Source organism: Callospermophilus lateralis, chromosome 18 (genome assembly GCF_048772815.1).
Source record: "Callospermophilus lateralis isolate mCalLat2 chromosome 18, mCalLat2.hap1, whole genome shotgun sequence".
Lineage (NCBI taxonomy): Eukaryota > Metazoa > Chordata > Mammalia > Rodentia > Sciuridae > Callospermophilus > Callospermophilus lateralis.
Window position 1 is genome coordinate 2,568,577 of NC_135322.1, and position 17,798 is coordinate 2,586,374.

At 58.5% G+C, this 17,798-nt stretch overlaps 1 protein-coding gene across 1 annotated transcript; it reads left to right on the forward strand.

Annotated features, from left to right (window-relative positions):
- Positions 1-835: 835 nt before the first annotated feature.
- On the forward strand, positions 836-14,833 carry Gp6 (glycoprotein VI platelet). Its single transcript, XM_077105878.1, has 7 exons — positions 836-869; positions 2,373-2,411; positions 2,514-2,771; positions 5,131-5,415; positions 8,384-8,437; positions 14,351-14,413; positions 14,598-14,833. The coding sequence occupies exons 1-7, from the start codon at positions 836-838 to the stop codon at positions 14,831-14,833; spliced, it is 969 nt and encodes a 322-aa protein (XP_076961993.1).
- The last annotated feature ends 2,965 nt before the right edge of the window (positions 14,834-17,798 follow it).

Genomic DNA, 17,798 nt, shown 5'->3' on the forward strand with positions numbered 1-17,798 from the left:
GAAGCCTTCCTATCAGATGGGATCCACCAGCACCTTGTGCTTGTCCCATGTCTGCATTCCACCCTTGGCAGGAGTGTAACGGGCCCAGCTGCTGTGGGGGACAGCAGGAAGGTCCTCAGACAATCAGGAATGGGATCGGTCACAGGCATGTTTTAGGTAGACAGGACGAGTAGGTTATAGCAGGTATTAGAATGTCATTCCTGAAGGCCAAATCATAGACCAGGCTATCTCTATCTCTGCCTGTCTGTCTATCCATCTGTCAATCATCTAGATATCCCATTTTGCTTACCCAAAATCTGTGCATGGACACTGGGTTGCTTCCACCTTTTGGCCACTGTGAGCATTCTGCCATGAACACGGGGGTATAAATACCTCCTCAAGGCCCGGCTTTCAACCCTTCCGGGCTCGTGCCCAGAGATGGACTTGCTAGATCACAGGAATCCCATCTCTGTCTGCCCCGTCACATTCCTGCCAGCAAGGCGGGCACAGGGCTCCATGTTCTCCCTCTCGCCATTTCGTAAGTCACAGCCATCCTAGCAGGTGTGCAGTGAGACCTCATGTGGCCTGGATTCGCGTTCCCCTGGTGACAGCGGGAGTATGGGACACAGGCCAGGCCACAGCAGGCCGGCAGGGATGGTGGGGCAGCAGGCTGGCAAGAGGAGATAAGGGGCCTCCTTGGAGCCTGTGTGCAAGTCATTCTCCGGAGGAGACAGCTCAGCCTGATGAGCCTCAATTAGGAAACCCGGGCTGGGAAGGGAAGGGGCCTCTCTGTCCTCACACAGCCTGAGCCTCTGCTCCCGCCTCCAGCACGGAGCTCTGCCCAGGCCCAGCAGCCATGTCTCCATCCTTGACTGCTCTCTTCTGCCTCGGTGAGTCCCCAGGGGTGACTGGGCGAGGCCAAAGGGCAGGCACTGCGCCCCTGGTGAAAGAGGATCAATAAACCCCGCGAGATGAAGCACCCCTGGGGAGCGCGGGGCTCGCGGGTGCTTTCCGACTTGGTGCTTCTCCTGCTCTCCACCGGCTGGTGCTGGGCACCTGGTGCCATCATTTCCTATGGCTCAGCCCCGAGAGGCTAAGCAGGCAGCGAAGGACTGTGTTCCAAGGACGAGGGGCAGCCAGGGCCCTTGACTTGCTCCCGCGCTGGCCCTTGAGCACACTCTCACCGCGGGTGACCTGCTGTTCTGGGTTGTTTCCTTCCCTTTCTAAGACACTGAGCCCTGGAATCCTCCATGGCCCCATGAGGCAGGCCCTAGAACCTCCCTCATTTTACAGTGTGACTGGGACCCGAGGATTAAGTGACTTGTCCCCACAGCAAGGACTCAGATACAAACTAAGGAATTTTGCCACCAAATCCAGGCTGGGTTTTAACTTTTCCCCTTATATTTGACGGGGGTGACGGGCTGAGCGTTTCTTGCTGACGACGACTGCATGTGTCGGTAGTGCACAGCATTATGGTGTTTCCATACACGAGCCCCTGGGGGACTGGCGGACTCGGGCTGATTCACATAGCCATACCTCTCAGCTGAATTTTTTAAATAGTGAGAACATTTAAGATCTATTCTCAGGGATTTCCAAGAGTCAACCCGTGGTTAGCCCTGGGTGGTGGGTGCCCTGCAGGGGGTCTTCCCCCACCTCTGACCACCGTCCCCCAGCCCCGGGGCCCCAAGCTCTAGTGTGCTGTTTCTGTGGGTTCCCTGACCCACGTTCTTTACCACTAAACTATGCTGCTGGTGTTAGGATCTGTCTGCCACCGGCTGGGGACTGTGGGCAAGACCCTGCCTCACTGGCCTGATAATGACACAGGGCAACACTGGTGCCCAGCACTAGCACCCTGGGGGCTCAGTGCCCACCTTGGGAAATTGGCACAGCGCCTCTGCTGAGAAAGTCAGTGCCCAGCGCCCCAGACCCTGACAGCAGGGGTCAGTGTGCACCCAGTCCCCGCAGCTTTGCTCAGGGTCTGGGAGGGGTTGCCCAGGGTGGGCAGAGTCCATCTTTGACTTAAAATTTTAATTGTGGTCGAATGCACATAGCTCAGAGTTTCCCAGGAGTGACATTCAGTATGTTCAGGGTGTCGCAGACCAGCCTCTGGTTCAGAGACCTGTGCCCCTCCCCCAGGAAACCCCAGCCCCAGGGGATTGCCCCGTCCTCCGGGTCCTGCCCACAGGGCCCTGGAGGCTTGAGTTGGTGGATTTAGTTGTTCTGGACACTGTGCACTATCATACTATCATCCCCAGAGTGTGTCCTTAGGGACTCGGCTTCCTTCGCGTAACAGTGACGGGTGGCTTTGGAGAAACTGAAATACAGTGAAATGTGAGTGGGCGTGGGAGGCGTCCGCCAAGGAGTCCCCAGCGCGGGTTCTCTTCTCTCCCCAGGGCTGTGTCTGGGGCAGCAGGTGACCGCAGCGCAGAGCGGTGAGTGCTTCTCCGCAGGCCCTGTGTGACGGGTAGGCACAATGTGGGGCCCAGAGGGGCCTCTTGGTTCAGCCACTGACCTCCGTCACGCATCCCTTCCAGGCCCCCTCCCCAAGCCCTCCCTCCGGGCTCTGCCCAGCTCCCTAGTGCCCCTGGAGAGGTCGGTGACCATCTGGTGCCAGGGGCCTCCGGGCGTGGATCTGTACCGCCTGGAGAAACTGGGATCCAAGAAGTACGAGGACCAGAACTTCCTCTCCATCTCGGCCATGAAAACGAGTCACGCGGGGCGCTACCGCTGCTCCTACCAGAACGGGTCCCAGTGGTCGCTCCCCAGTGACCATCTGGAGCTGGTCGCCACTGGTAACTGGAGGGTGGGGGATGGAGTGTGGATTCAGGGCCACCTGCCCCGGTCTGAACTCAGAGGGTGAGAATAGGGGGCGGGCCTCTCAACACCATCCCATATGAAGATCATTTCCAGGATTTCGAGATATAATTCTAATTTCTAAAATACCTTTATTTATTTATTTATTTTCATGTGGTGCTGAGGATCCAACCCAGTGCCTTGCAGGTGATAGGGGAGTGCTCTGCCTCTGAGCCACGACCCCAGCCCCTGCATGCAACATATTTTTAAAAAATCAAACATTCATGCAGAAACGCCCATGATGGACAGATATCACATCTGTAGGTGGACGGCCCGACCCGGCAGGGCTCTGGCCAAGCCTGCTGCAGGCGGAGGCCACAGGAACAGCGGCTGGCCTCCCAGCCCAGCGCAGTTCTTAACCACACTTCTCCGGGGGTGGGGAGGGGGTTGCACGTTGCCTGGAGCTTGCTTCCAGGACAGCCCGTCTGAAGATGAGAACCCCTTCTTTGGGGCGAGGTATAAACAAACATTCAAACTGAGAACGATGTGGATCTTAATGATCTACTTGATTTTTCAGTATTTTTCAACCTGTTAATCACTTGGACAAAATCAAGATTTGCCCCTGCCTGGGTGCCGGCTGGCCGTGTGCCTCCCTCCCCACGTCCCCTCCTGCTGTCTCTGCCTGCCTCTAGGTGCTGTCTCTGCCTGCCTCTAGGGCCCGCCAGCCGGGCCTCCTCGCCACTTCTTTTGGGGTCCACCTTGAAGGCTGAATTCCCCTTAAATATTTCCCTGGCCCCTACCTAAACTGCACCGTGACCTTGGAGGGCACCGGATGTGCCACGCATCGGCCAGTTTGCCTTAGTTGTTCTCTAGTTTTTATTTGTTAGAACAGACACGGGATCATCGGTTCAGAGATAAAGAGCCGGGTGTGGAGGCGCACGCCTGCGATCCCAGCAACCTGGGAGGCTGAGGCAAGAGGAGGACGAGTGGGAGGCCAGTCTCATCAACTCACTGAGGCCCTCACTCAAAATAAAAAGTAAAAAGGGCTGGGACGTGGCTCCGTGGTGGAGCGCCCTTGGGTTCAATCCCCAGCATGACCTCCCCCCTGAAGAAAAGGAAATAACACAGAAGTGTTGAAGGGGTGAACGGCCCAGTTACCAGGGTTGTTCATTGCTCTTTGCCTTCATGATCCTGTGTGCCAGGCATGTGTCACCGTGGTGTGTGTCGTCACCAGGGAGGGCAGAGCTGGCAGCCCACACCCACGGGAGCACTACAACTCGTCACCTATTGTCCTGTGATCTTGGACAAGTTATTGATTTATTTAAAATTCAAGACAATTTCAGCTTTATTGACTTACGTTTGACAGATGAAAATCACATGTCTTTCAGGCACTCAGTTCGATGTTTTGAAACAGGAATGTGTTGTGAGGTGATCACCATGATGAAGCGATTGCCATATCTACCACCTGAAACACAGCTGCTTTTTTTGATTCGGGGTCTCGTGTGCTGCCCAGGCTGACCTTGAACCCCAGGGCCTGAGGCTTCCCCTCTGACTCCTAGGTAGTTGGGACTACAGTTGTGCCCTACCACACCTGGCCCTATAGTCACCTTTTGAAAGCATTTTTGTTGGCTGAGGAGGTGGAAGAAGGTGGATCACAAGTTCAAAGCCAGCCCCAGCAATTTAAGCCCTAAGCCACTTAGTGAGACTCTGTGGCTGGGGGTGAGGCTCAGTGGTCAAACAGCCCTGGGCTCAACCCCAACCCCCAGGACCAAAACCAAGACCCAAACAAGCAGTTTTGGGGTGAGACACTTAAGATATACTCTTTGACAATTTCAGCCTATAGTGCAGAGTCGTTACCTAAGGTGGACAAGTCACTGTCATTTCCTTATGAAGTAGGGACGTTAATAGTGATGAGTTGACGACAGGTTTTGTTCAGTGAATTGGAGTCTTGCTTTGGAGTGGCCCGAAGCTGGTGCTTCATACAGGTCCCACGGAGGCTGCAGAGCACCGTTACCACGCCTACGTCCTGAACCATGCTGCTTGGCCACTCCTTCAGGGTGAGGGCTTTCCCTGCTGGGCACTTTGATCACTACTGGTCTCCTTCAGCCACACCCATCTCACAGCAGTGAAGTGGCCTCTGAGGCACAGATGTGGAGGGACGCTTCTCTCCAGGAACACAGGGCTCCTTGGTAGCAGAACCAGGGTTTGACCCAAGCCCTGTGATGTGACCTGGACGCGTCCCTTAACCACTCTGTGACCCCCCTCCCTGGGCTGGGGCAGGGAGCGGCCCCTCCAGGAGGGGAGAACTGAGGTAGCTGGACCTGGCCAAGGCTCTGACCCGGTCTTCTCTCCTCCCAGGGGTCTTCGACAAGCCCTTGCTCACTGCGCATCCCAGCCCCGTGGTGCCCCCAGGGGGGGATGTGACCTTGAAGTGTCAGAGCCAATACGGCTTTGACCAGTTTGCTCTGTATAAGGAGGGGGACGCTGGGTTCTACAAGAGACTTGAGAAGCGGTACCTTGCAGATTTCCCCATGGCCCCGGTGACCACTGCTCACAGCGGGACCTACCGGTGCTACAGCTTTTCCAACGTCTCCCCGTACCTGTGGTCCAGCCCCAGCAACCCCATGGTGCTCACAGTCACAGGTAAGGGGTGCAGACCCCACTCTCCTTCCTCAGCCTCCAAGGTGCTCAGGGCCGTTCCAAGGGGTGCATGGGAGGGCAGGGAACCCCGCCAGGTGGCTTTGGGGGATGTACGAGTTTCTTGTTGCTGCTGTGACAAATTACCCCAAAGTTCCTGATTGCACCCACTCGAGCTATCACCTATGGTTCAGGAAGTCAGAATTTCTTTCACTGAGATGAAAGAAATGTCCACAGTCCTTCCTGCGCATTTCCAGCTTCCAAGGTGCCACAGTCCTTGGCTTCCTCCATCTTCAGAGCCAGCTCTGCAGCACCTTCCAGTCTCTGACTGTCCGCCTCCCTCTCCCACCTGTAAGGCCCCTCTGATAGTCACAGGTCCAGTCTCTGACTGTCCGCCTCCCTCTCCCACCTGTAAGACCCCTCTGATGGCCACAGGTTCAGACTGTCTGGGTTTGGGCAGTGAGTACAAGAGTCTTCACTGTGAGGCCTCTACACACAGGTGCGCCTCAAGAGCCAGACTCCTGCTTCAGGCTCAGCCTTTCAGAGACTGTGGGGCTGGGGCTGCAGCTCAGAGTGGCCCAGGGCTCAGTCCCAGTATCAAGGAGGGGGGAGGAGGGAGGGAAAGAGAGAGGGAGGGAGGGGGGAAGGAGAGAGAGTGGGGGAGGGAGAGAGAGAGGGAGGGAGGAAGAGGAAGGGGGGAGGGAGAGAGAGAGGGAGGGAGGGAGAGGGAGGGGGAGGGAGAGAGAAAGGGAGGGAGGGAGGAGGGAGGGAGGGAGAGGGAGGGAGGGAGAGGGAGGGGGAGAGGGAGGGGGAGGGAGAGAGAAAGGGAGGGAGGGAGAGGGAGGGAGGGAGAGGGAGGGGGAGGGAGAGAGAAAGGGAGGGAGGGAGAGGGAGGGAGGGAGAGGGAGGGGGAGGGAGAGAGAAAGGGAGGGAGGGAGAGGGAGGGGGAGGGAGAGAGAAAGGGAGGGAGGGAGAGGGAGGGGGAGGGAGAGAGAAAGGGAGGGAGGGAGAGGGAGGGAGGGAGAGGGAGGGAGGGAGAGGGAGGGGAGGGAGAGAGAAAGGGAGGGAGGGAGAGGGAGGGAGGGAGAGGGAGGGGGAGGGAGAGAGAAAGGGAGGGAGGGAGAGGGAGGGAGGGAGAGGGAGGGGGAGGGAGAGAGAAAGGGAGGGAGGGAGAGGGAGGGGGAGGGAGAGAGAAAGGGAGGGAGGGAGAGGGAGGGAGGGAGAGAGAAAGGGAGGGAGGGAGAGGGAGGGAGGGAGAGGGAGGGGGAGGGAGAGAGAAAGGGAGGGAGGGAGAGGGAGGGGGAGGGAGAGAGAAAGGGAGGGAGGGAGAGGGAGGGGGAGGGAGAGAGAGAGGGAGGGAGGGAGAGGGAGAGAGAGAGAGAGGGGAGAGGAGGGAGAGAGAGAGCGCGCTTATGTACTTTCCCAACATTTGAAGCCAACATTTTTGTTTAAATGTCCCAGTGTAGAGAAGACTAAAGATCCTATTAGCAACAAGACAATTCTGCTCCTAATTTACAGTGAGTTAAAAAAGCCATAGCTAAGATGAAAATGTGTATGTATTCAAACTTATTTTCTTCCAAATCCAGCAAGTGAGGTCACTGTTGAGTAAAGTCACCTTCCATTACTTTTTAAACTTCTTTTTTCTTTTGTTTTGGTACCAGGGATTGAATCCAGGGGTACTTAACCACTGAGCCACATCCCCAGCCCTTTTAAAAAATATTTTACTTAGAGACAGGGTCCTGCTGAATTGCTTAGGGACTCGCTAAGTTGCTGAGGCTGGCTTTGAACTCGCAATCCTCCTGCCTCAGCCTCTGGAGTCCCTGGGATTACAGGTGTGTGCCACCGTGCAGGGCTCGAGGTTCTCATTAATTTTTTGTTTTTTTATTGAGCACATTTAAAGAGTGTTCCATGGGGGCTGAGACTTCTCAATACACACACACACACACACGCACACACACACACACACACACACGCGCACGAACGCACGCATGCACATGCACAGTTACTGGCAGAGCAAACCTGTTTAATAGACGGTGCACCAGCACAGGTGTGACCGTGACCGAGGCAGGCCCTGGGAAGCAGAGGTTCACTTGACAGACCCCTCAGGGTGGTCCAGAAGGCTTCCTAGAGGACACCTTGTCCAGCTGGACCTTAGTGGTGAAATGGCGGGGTGCTGCGGGTGGGTGGGACCCTGGGACCTTGTGCCCTGAGGTGGCAGGTGGGAAGGGAGTGTGTCTGCCTCTTAGAAATCCTCTCCTCGCCACGGTCACTCCTACCCTCTCCCTGAGCTCAGGCGGTGGTTCCTGCGGCCCGGGGGACCAGAGCCAGTCTTGCTCCAGAGATGAGCAAGGATGTCAGTGACAGGGACCCAGGAGAGGGGCAGAGGGGGTCACGGGGACCCAGGAGAGGGGCAGAGGGGGGCCACGGGGACCCAGGAGAGGGGCAGAGGGGGGCCACGGGGACCCAGGAGAGGGACAGAGGGGGTCACGGGGACCCAGGAGAGGGGCAGAGGGGGTCACGGGGACCCAGGAGAGGGGCAGAGGGGGTCACGGGGACCCAGGAGAGGGGCAGAGGGGGTCACGGGGACCCAGGAGAGGGGCAGAGGGGGTCACGGGGACCCAGGAGAGGGGCAGAGGGGGTCACGGGGACCCAGGAGAGGGGCAGAGGGGGTCACGGGGACCCAGGAGAGGGGCAGAGGGGGTCACGGGGACCCAGAAGAGGGGCAGAGGGGGGGCATGGGGACCCAGGAGAGGGGCAGAGGGGGTCACGGGGACCCAGGAGAGGGGCAGAGGGGGGGCATGGGGACCCAGAAGGGGGTGGAAGGTGTATGGGACGAAGTGCAGGTCCTTCCGTCAGCGGTGCCAGCTTCTCCAGCCCATTCCCACGGGGACAATGAGGCAGGGCACTGCTTCCTAGTGGCTCAGGGCCACGGCCACCGATGGAGCACAGACTCCTCTCCTTGTTGGTTTCCCAGGCCCCTCCGTGACCCCCAGCCAGCCACCCACAGAGGCAGCCTCCTCCACGACAGGTGGGTCCAGGGCCCTGGTGCTGGGGTGGGGCATGTGGACCCCTTCCTTCTCCTGGGCCTGGGCTCCTGGATTTGGCCAGGGGCCTCTTCCACAGGTGCGCGGTTTATAGGAGCCTTTACTTCAGCCTGTGGTGAGGTGGGAATCACAGGCCCCTGGACCTGCTGCCCACGGCCTCCCCGTCCCACTGGGCGATGGCGGGGAGGTCCCAGGTGCAGCGAGGCTCAGGCAGCCTGTGATACTGCAGAGCCTGGACCTGGCCTTGGAGCCTCGATCCCAGCCCTCAGCGGTTCTCCAGCTCCTGCGGACCTCAGAGTCACCTGGGGGCTTCTTAAAGGGACTAATCAGCCCTGGGTTTCTGAGTCCTGGGGTGTGGGCTGGGTTCCGCCATTTCCCACAGTCCCCGAGAAGCCAATGCTGGGTACTGCCCTGAGGGAGGCTCCTGTGTGCGGGGTCTCTGTTTCCAGAGGCCCCTCGGCTGAGCCCGGTGCTCACAGGGAGTGCGCCAGGCGGCACCGCCCCCTTCCCCGGGTCTGGGGGGGTGGGGGTCAGGCACCAGGCACCACACACCCTGTTGAGAGGAGCCCAGGGAGGCAAGAAGGCCAGCAGCAGGGCCAGCAGCGTGCGTCCTGTGTGCCCTGAGGATTGCTTGCACTTCCCACTTGTTAAATCATTTTTTCTATTCTATTTTTTTTGGGGGGGGCAGGAATACCAGGATTGAACCCAGGGGCACTCATCCACTGAGCCACATCCACAGCCCTTTTTGTATTTTATTTAGAGACAGGGTCTCACTGAGTTGCTCAGTGCCCTGCTCTTGCTTGGGCTTTGAACTCTGGGTCCTCCTGTCTCAGCCTCCCGAGCCGCTGGGATTATAGGAGTGTGCCACTGCACCTGACTTCTACTCATTAGGAAAAAAAAAAAGCATGTGTGTATACACACACACACACACACACACACACACACACATTTAGTTCTAGATGGACACAACACCTTTGTTTTGTTTTAGTTTTTTTTAGTGTGGTGACCAGAGCCTTGCACATGCTAGGCCAGCGCTCCACCCTGAGCCCCAGCCCAGCCCTCATTCACTTGTACACCCTCTCCCACGTCTCTGTCAGTGCATGCGTCACAGTCAGCCGCACGTGACAGATGTGTAGCTCCCCGCACTGCCCCTCCATCCCCCGTTCCACCCCTCAGTCCCTTTCCTCTGCTGACCGCCCTTTGACCTTTAGGAGGTCCACCACTTGTTTTCCTTTCCCCTCTGTGGCTTCTGCATGTGAGAGAGCCCACAGGACCCTTGACCTTCTGCGTTTACATGATGGTCTCTAGTTCCCCCATCTTCCTAATGCCGTGACTCCCTTCTTCTTTATGACTGAACAAGTCTCCGTTGTATGTACCTATCAGATCTTCTTTATCAGTTCATCCACGGATGGACACCTAGGCTGGATCCGTAGTGTGGCTACTGTGGGCTGTGCTGCTGTGAACACGGGTGTGTAAGGTGACTTTGAACCTTCAGGATAGACACCGAGGGGTGGTAACGGGTCACAGGGTGGCTTCGTGCCTGGTCTTTGAGGAGCTCCATGCTGATTTCCGTACTGATTCACAGTCCCACCACAGTGTGGACGTGTCCCTCTTCCTACACACCCTCTCCAGCACTGGTCATCCATATTCTTGATGCCTGCCCTCCTGCCTGCTGTGAGATGAGATTGCAGTGCAGTTCTGATCTGCATTCCCCTGATGTTAACAGCCTTGGACATTTTTTGTGTATGTGTTGGCCATTCTTATGAGAAGTGTCTGTCTGGTTCACTTGCCCATTGATTAATTGGGTTATTGAGTTTTTGGTGTACGGTTTCTTGGGTTCTTTAGATATTCTAGATACTGATCCTCCCTTCTGTGGGTTCTCTCTGCACCTTCCTAACTGCTTCCTTTGCTGTGCGGCAGATCTTCTATTTTAAAATAATCGAGAGTCGTGGGAAGTTTGCAAGGACAGCACAGAATGATCCTGTGTCCCCTTACCCACCTCCCTGATGGCTCCATTTTACATAATTAAAACACATCACAAAGACCAGGAGTCTCGCATTGGCATGAAGCGTGTATATGGCTCTGTGTCCATCTGTCCCAGGGAGATTCACGTGGTCACCCCTGCCCTCACGCGCAGGACTCCTTGTCCCCCACAAGGCCTCCCCTCGGCCACCCCAACTTAGTCAGCCAAAGACCTGACCAGAATGTGTGGAGGAGGAAGAGTTGGTTTGGCTCTGGGTTTCAGAGGCCTCAGTTCATAGATGGCTGACTTCATGGCTCAGCCCAACGTGAGGCAGGTCTCCTTGGCAGAAGGGCATGGTGAGGAAAGCAGGTCAGAACCCGGCACCAGGAGGGGGGTGTGGGGGAGAGGGGGGGGAGGGAGGGAGAGAGAGGGAGGGAGAGGGAGGGGGAGAGAGAGGGAGGGAGGGAGGGAGGGGGAAAGAGAGGGAGGGAGGGGGAGAGAGAGACAGAGAGAGAGGGAGGGAGGGGGAAAGAGAGAGAGGGATAGGGAGGGAGGGAGGGAGGGGGAGAGAGGGAGGAAGAGGGAGAGAGAGAGGGAGGGAGGGGGAAAGAGAGAGAGGGAGAGGGAGGGAGGGAGGGAGGGGGAGAGAGGGAGGAAGAGGGAGAGAGAGAGGGAGGGAGGGGGAAAGAGGGGGGAGAGAGGGACAGAGAGAGAGGGAGAGGGAGAGAGGGAGGGAAAGGGAGAGAGAGGGAGAGGGAGAGAAGGAGGGAGAGGGAGAGAGGGGGAGAGAGAGGGAGGGAGAGGGAGGGAGAGGGAGAGAGGGGGGAGAGAGGGACAGAGGGAGGGGGAGGGAGGGAGGAAGGGGGAGACAGGGACAGAGGGAGGGAGAGGGAGGGGGAGGGAGGGAGGGAGGGGAGAGAGAGAGGGAGGGAGGGAGAGAGAGAATGGAGAGGGAGGGGGAGAGAGGGGGGAGAGAGAGAGGGACAGAGGGAGGGAGAGGGAGGGAGGAAGGGGGGAGAGAGAGGAGGGGAGGGAGGGGGAGAGGGGGGAAGTGAGAAAGAGGGAGAGGGAGAGGGAGAGAGGGGGGAGAGAGGAGAGGGAGAGGGAGAGGGAGAGGGAGAGGGAGAGGGAGAGAGAGAGGGGGGGGAGGAGAGAGAGAGAGAGTGAGCTGTGTGCAAAATATAAACCCCAGCCAGGTGAGGTGGTGCGTGCCTGTAATCCAGTGACTCAGAAGGCTGAGGCAGAAGGATTGCAAGTTCGAGCTCAGTTATTTAGCAAGGTCCTCAGCAACTTATTGAGACACTGTCTCAAAATGAAAAAATAAAAGGGGCTAGGGGAGTGGCTCTGTGCTTAAGCACCCCGGGTTCCAGTCCCAGTACCCCATGTGTGTCTCCCAAATGCACACCAGTGTCCCACCTTCCTGAGCCACACCCTGCCTGCCTACAGTAACCCCCGCTAGTTAACGCCCTCATAACCCAATCACTGTTTCCTCTGTAAACTTTCTTGCATTGTCATACACAGGAGCTTTTGGGGGACCCTCACATCCAAACCCTAACACACCCCCTTCATATTCCATCCACCCCTCCCCTCCCCACCACCCCAACACCTGCACCTACTGATTAGTTCTGTGTGTATATTTTGCGGTTCTAGAGCAGGTGATGGATGGCACCACCCAGTCTGTGACCGTGCTGGTGGCCTTTTCCCCTGGGCACAGTGCCCTGAGGCCCTCTGGGCTGTTCACCTTCCTTGATTGCGGAGTGGTCTCCTGGGAAGGCAGCGCCACGCACTGTTCAAAAGCTTCACTAACTAATCTCGCGGGAAGAGAAGTGGCCCCGAGAAACCCAGTCCCATGACAACAAGAGCTGCATAGGACAGGTGCAGACGGAGGGGCTTCAGGAGTATTTGGTGGCCAGGTGAAAACGAGGGGAGGTCCCTGGGTCAGCAAATGGCCTTGGTGGAGGGGCCTCCTGAGCTCGTTCCGGGGGCTGGTGAAGACCACCGCTGACATATTCGTGTCCCTATGGAATTCACCATGCCCACTAGGATAGTTAGAAAACAGACAGACAGTGTTGGTGAGGATGTGGAGAAGCTGGAAGCACCTCCGTTACTGGTGGGGTGTAAAATGGAAAGCAGCCTGCGGTCCTTCGAGGAGTTAGACATAGAGTTGTCCCATGACCCAGCGATTTCACTCCAGGGTTTGTACCAAGACAATTGAAAACCTAGGTCCACACAAGGTCCGAGTGTGACGGCTACAGTAGCATTACGCACAATGGCACCACAGCGGACGCGGCCTGAGCGTCCACCAGCTGACCATGGGATCCGGTTCTCTCCAGAGAGGTGGATGCTAAGACTTGGGGCCTTTTGACTTTGTCTCTCCTCAGAGATAGGGGTTCTGGGCAGCCGCTGCCTGTTGAGGGGTCTGCAGAGAGGGGCCCTTGGGGAAGAACTGACATTATCCATGTCATTATAATCCCTCTGCTTAGAGTCCCCCGAAGCCTCCAGGAGACTGATCACCTCACCCAGGAACAGAGCCTTGACCACCGGTGAGTAGCCAGACACTTGGAGCCCAGCAGGGAGGCGTGTGGGACCATCCTGTCCTCTGGGCTTTAACTCATGTCGCGAGCCCTCCCCTCACCAAGACAGCCCTGGGCTGAGCATGGAGGCCTGGGGGCTGGCTCGGAGGCCAGCAGAGGAGCGTTGTGGGGAGGGACGCCTGTCCCAGGATGGCGCTAACAGGAAGACCATCGCCAGTCTCTACGGGAACTTGTTCCCACACCCCACCCACTGTCCCTGCACGGCACAGGTCCTACTCCAGTCCTCTGCAGACGCACTCCAACTGCAGCAGTGTCACGGGTCCTCTGAGGACAGGTCAGGGGTCCCCAGGGTCCCATGCCGCTCTGGCTGTCTTTAGGCCCCTGTCCACCACATTGACAGGGTTCTTCCCCTCCTGGGTTCAGAACTTTCCGGTGCCCTCAGGACGCAGCAGCTGGCTGTTGGGTGGGCGTAGATGTCCAGCCGCTCTTGGCCTCCGGGGTCTGGCTGCGCGGTCCTCTCCCGCCTCGCCCAGCCGCCTGCTCGGCCTTCCTCCTGCTTCCTGTCCCTGTGGTTCCTCCAGGAAGCCGTTCTCGACTCTCCAGGCTGCATTGGCATTGTCCCGTGAGCTCAGTGTCCCGAGAGGTACCTGCTGCAGAAATGCTAATAGCATGTCAAAACTGTCACCTCACTTCTTGGGCTCCTCTAAAATCCGGGAGCCCCACGCGGGCAATGTCTGATTAACCTCGAGGTCCCTGTCACCCAGCACGACGCTGAGCGCCCGGAAGTCTCAGGGAGGACTGAGGACTAAGCGGAGTTGGCACATGGGTGCTTCCCCTGTATCTGTGACAGCTGAGTGACCCTCGTCTGACGCGCTTGGGCCCAGAGGGGCTCTGGGTTTTGGAACACTTGCCCACGGATAGGGAGGTGTCTTGCCGACGGGACCCCAGTCCAAATGGGACTCATGCTGGGCCTCGTGCCCTACACACGGGGCCTGAAGGCAGTCCCACACGGCAGTTTTGTGCCCCTGTGTTTGACCGTGACCTGTCACGTGGGGTCTCCCACTTGGGGGTGTCATCAGTGCGCTCAAAGATTTCAAACTGTGCGAGTCTCGGGATCAGGATGTCACATTAGGGAGCTCAGTCCGTGTGGATCTAACTCTCAGAACGTGGTGTGAGCAATGCCATCCCAGCCTCATGGGGCTGGGCATGGGGTCACATCTGGGCAGCCGCCTCCGTAGTTCCCGTCCTCCCCAGGGGCGGGCAGGTCCCATTTGCCCACACTTGGCCTGCTTTGATTCCTAGCCCTGTCCAGGAACGTCCCAGTCTCTCCAGAGGGGTCCAGCGCTCCAGTTGGTAAGCCGTCCTCTCAGACCGCCCCTTCCCCCTGTTCTCGCCCAAAGCAGACCCTTGTAGCTCTCCTCTGCCCCGGGGAGGTGACAGTCGCCTGCCTGAACGTGTGGGAGGTGAGACAGTCTGTCCTACGCGGCCCCGACACGGGTTGTGGCGCCCTAGGGAGGAGTCGGGCATCCCAGGGGGTGGAGAATAACAGGGACCCAGATCAGGTGGCACGGTGAGAAGCCCAGATAGGGCCTGGGGTGTCCTGGGGATGGGCTCTTGTCCCCTGCTCCCACCCCACCGTTCCCCCAGGTCTCGCCCGCCAGGACCACACCCAGGGGAACCTGGTCCGGATCTGCCTCGGTGCCGTGGTCCTCATTCTGCTGCTGGGTGTTGTGGCAGAGGACTGGCACAGTCAGAGGGGAGCCCCGCGGCCCAGGCTCAAGCAGAGGCCCCTCCCGCCCCTCCCACAGACCCAGTGTGGCTGTCAGGAGGAACACCTCCGTCAGAACCCTGGTCTGGCCGCCTCCAAGAGCCAGATGGTGTGAAGGCCTGCGGAGCTCAGAGACAGTGGGAGGCCAGGCTGTGGGCGGGAGGGGGCTGGGCCTCTTCAGCATGAGCCGCAGAGCCAGTGTCTACGGGGCGCTGTCCCCTTGGCTGTGAGGAGTCCAGTGGAGGCTGCGTGTCCTAGACACCTTCACATGTGGTCACTAAGTCCCTGGACAGGCACCGACGGCCTTCCCTCGCCCTCCTAATACGGGCTCCACATCCATCCCCCACTCACGGCTCACTGTCCACCCTGTGCCCGGCCTTCCCCGTCTCCTGTCCTCAGGTTGGCCCTACCCACCCATCTTCAGCTGTGGTCCGATAAATCTGTTTTTAGAATGGTCCTGGTTCTTTCAGGCAGTGGATGCGCTTCTTGTTGTCATTAGCACACAATAAAAGTCACAGTGCCCCCCGCCCCAGGAGGGGTCATCCTTACCCTGTGTGTCCACACTGAAACCACGGACAGAGCCCGAGCCCACACATGATGTTTCTCTGAACACACTCTGGGGCCTTGGAGCCATTAGGGAAACTCAGGGTGACCTGAGCACCGTGACGCCGTGACAGAGGACCTGATTCCAGCGCACCTGCTAAGTGACCTTATCCGCGGCCTGTTTCTGGAATTTTCCATTTGATATTTCAGATCGAGGTTGACTGCTGGTAATGGAGCTGTGGAAGGCACCCATGTCTGGGGGCAGGGAGAGAGCCTGAAGGTCTACAGGCCCTGACTGGTGCCTCGAGGTGGGGGCAGCGGGGAGGGGACTGCTGCAGAGTGGGGTTGTCCTTTACAGAGTTGAAAACTGGAACAGACAGAGGGACGGCGGCACACACTGTGACACACTGGAGGCCACCATCATGCCTTTAAGACGTGCAGGTGACTGTCGACAACAGTGTGCTGTGTCTCAGAAAGCCAGGAGGAGGGATCTGGATGTCGTCTCCATGAAGAAACGTTGAGGGACAGCCGTTCCCTCTGCCTTGAGCACCACTCGGCGTGCGCGTGTGCTGGAGCGTCACGTGGTCGACGCGCACAACCCCTGTGTTTTCATATCCGTGAACCATAGATCCAGGGGAGGTTAACTTGATGTTATGTGAACTCTACCTTGTCTCAGGTGGCTTTTGCCACTGTGACCAAAACACGGGACAAGAACAATGGGGGGGGGTAGTTCATGTGGGGCTGTTCCAGAGGCCTCAGTCCACGGGTGACCGACTCTGTGGCTCTGGGCCCAACGCGAGGGAGAAGCTCACGGCAGAGGGTGTAGAGGGGGAAAGCCACTCAGGGCAGGGCAACAGGAGATGCCCCATTCACCAGGGACCAAGCACACACCCCAGGACTCGCCCCGGTGACCCACCTCCCCGCCACACCCCACCTGCCCCAGTGTCCACCCGCTAATCCGCATGGATTATCACATCAGCCCACATCCACCCCAGCCTCCATGGACACGACCCCTGAATGCACGGAGCTCCAGCTCCCGCCAGAAGGAACCTCGAGCCAGGGGACCCGGCCCGGGGGGTAACTGCCCCGAGGTGAGCTACGCTCCTGGTCGGGTTTGGCCTCAGGCGCTGCCAGAGAGGGACTGGAGTTCACATGGCATCTCCGCGTTTTATACCCAAACTCAAGCCTGGACCAGATGCCGGGGGAGAGGAGTCCTAACCAGAGTCACCCAGGCAGGTGACCAGGATGTGGATGACTCGGCCCTCTGGCCACCCAGCCTGTCCTCCACAGTGGCCTCCTCCCTGGGGCCTGGACACAGGCAGCTCTTCCTTCCCTGGTTTCTGGACACCTCGGCCCTCATGGACCCATGAGTCCCTTATGTCCCGGGTGCCCTCTCTCTCACCTGTGAGGTCAGCCACGTGCACCACGGGAAAGTAGAAGCTTGCAATTCCACCTTCCATTCACAGATAGGGAGCGTCCCCGGCAGTTCCGTGACAGCCCAGGTTCAGGCGGAGAAGGGCACCCGCAGCCTGAGGACAGGAGAGTGCTTGTGGGCCGAGTCAGGCGGGTCCGGGGAGCCTCGGTCTTGAATGGTGGGGCGTCCAGGGGATGATGTGCACTCGAGGGAGGCTGAGGAGGTGAGCATCAGGGGTCGCTGATGGACAGGGTGTACGGACGGCCCGGTGCGCAGTGTGTGGAAATGACAGCCCCTCAGGAGCCCCACGTCCTGAATCGGTGCTTTCCCAGGCGAGTGGTAGGTGGCCTGAGTCTTCCATGACAGTGCCCCGCTCCTGCAGCCGTGGGAGGAGGAGGGGACTGCGAGGCTGTGGGGGCTGTGTCAGGGGCACACAGGTGGTTTTGACGTCCACGGCTTCCGCTGGGCAAGTCCGTGGGGGCAGCAGTTTTAGGAGGAAGCATCACTTTGCAGGAAGCCTGAGGGACTAGCGCCAGGCAGGCATGGACCTGGAGGTAGGGGGCGTCCAGACAGGAGGAGCCGCAGGGCAGCCACCAACGAGAGAGCAGCAGCGGGGACAGTGGGGGCACTGTCACGGCTCAGTGCTGTGCTGTCTGGCTTTCAGAAAACCAGGAGGGGCCGGGACGTGGGTCAGCGGTGGCTCTTGCCTCGGGTGCGTGAGGCCCCACACTGGACCTCCAGCCCCAAACAAAAATCCCAGGAAAGCCGTCATTTGCAGAGGCACGGCTGAACCTAGAGGACACTGCTGAGTGACATAAGCCAGAAAGAGAGGAACCCCACACAGGCCCCGTGTTTGGGCCCCAGGTGCTGGGCCCACGGCGGCAGAGCACGGCACGTGGCTATCAGAGGCTGGTCCCCAAAGGCAGGAGGGCAAGTTCCCTGGTTCTTGTAGAGCAGCTAACGTGGCCGCCAACGACGTGTAGCTCATACCCGCTAGGTCACTGTGTGGGGCTCCCCCTGCTGAGTACCACCTCAGGTCCTTCCAAGGTCACGTGACGTTCGTGCCACAGCATTTGTTTACCCACTGGCCATTTATCAAGGGTGGACTCTAGTTCTGTTTTCA

Bases quoted from the DNA above. Each gene is read 5' to 3' on its own strand.
- Gp6 (XM_077105878.1), top strand. From the start codon at position 836: ATGTCTCCATCCTTGACTGCTCTCTTCTGCCTCG. The intron at 870-2,372 runs GTGAGTCCCCAG...TTCTCTCCCCAG, and splicing joins GACTGCTCTCTTCTGCCTCG to GGCTGTGTCTGGGGCAGCAG. The intron at 5,416-8,383 runs GTAAGGGGTGCA...TTGGTTTCCCAG, and splicing joins CATGGTGCTCACAGTCACAG to GCCCCTCCGTGACCCCCAGC.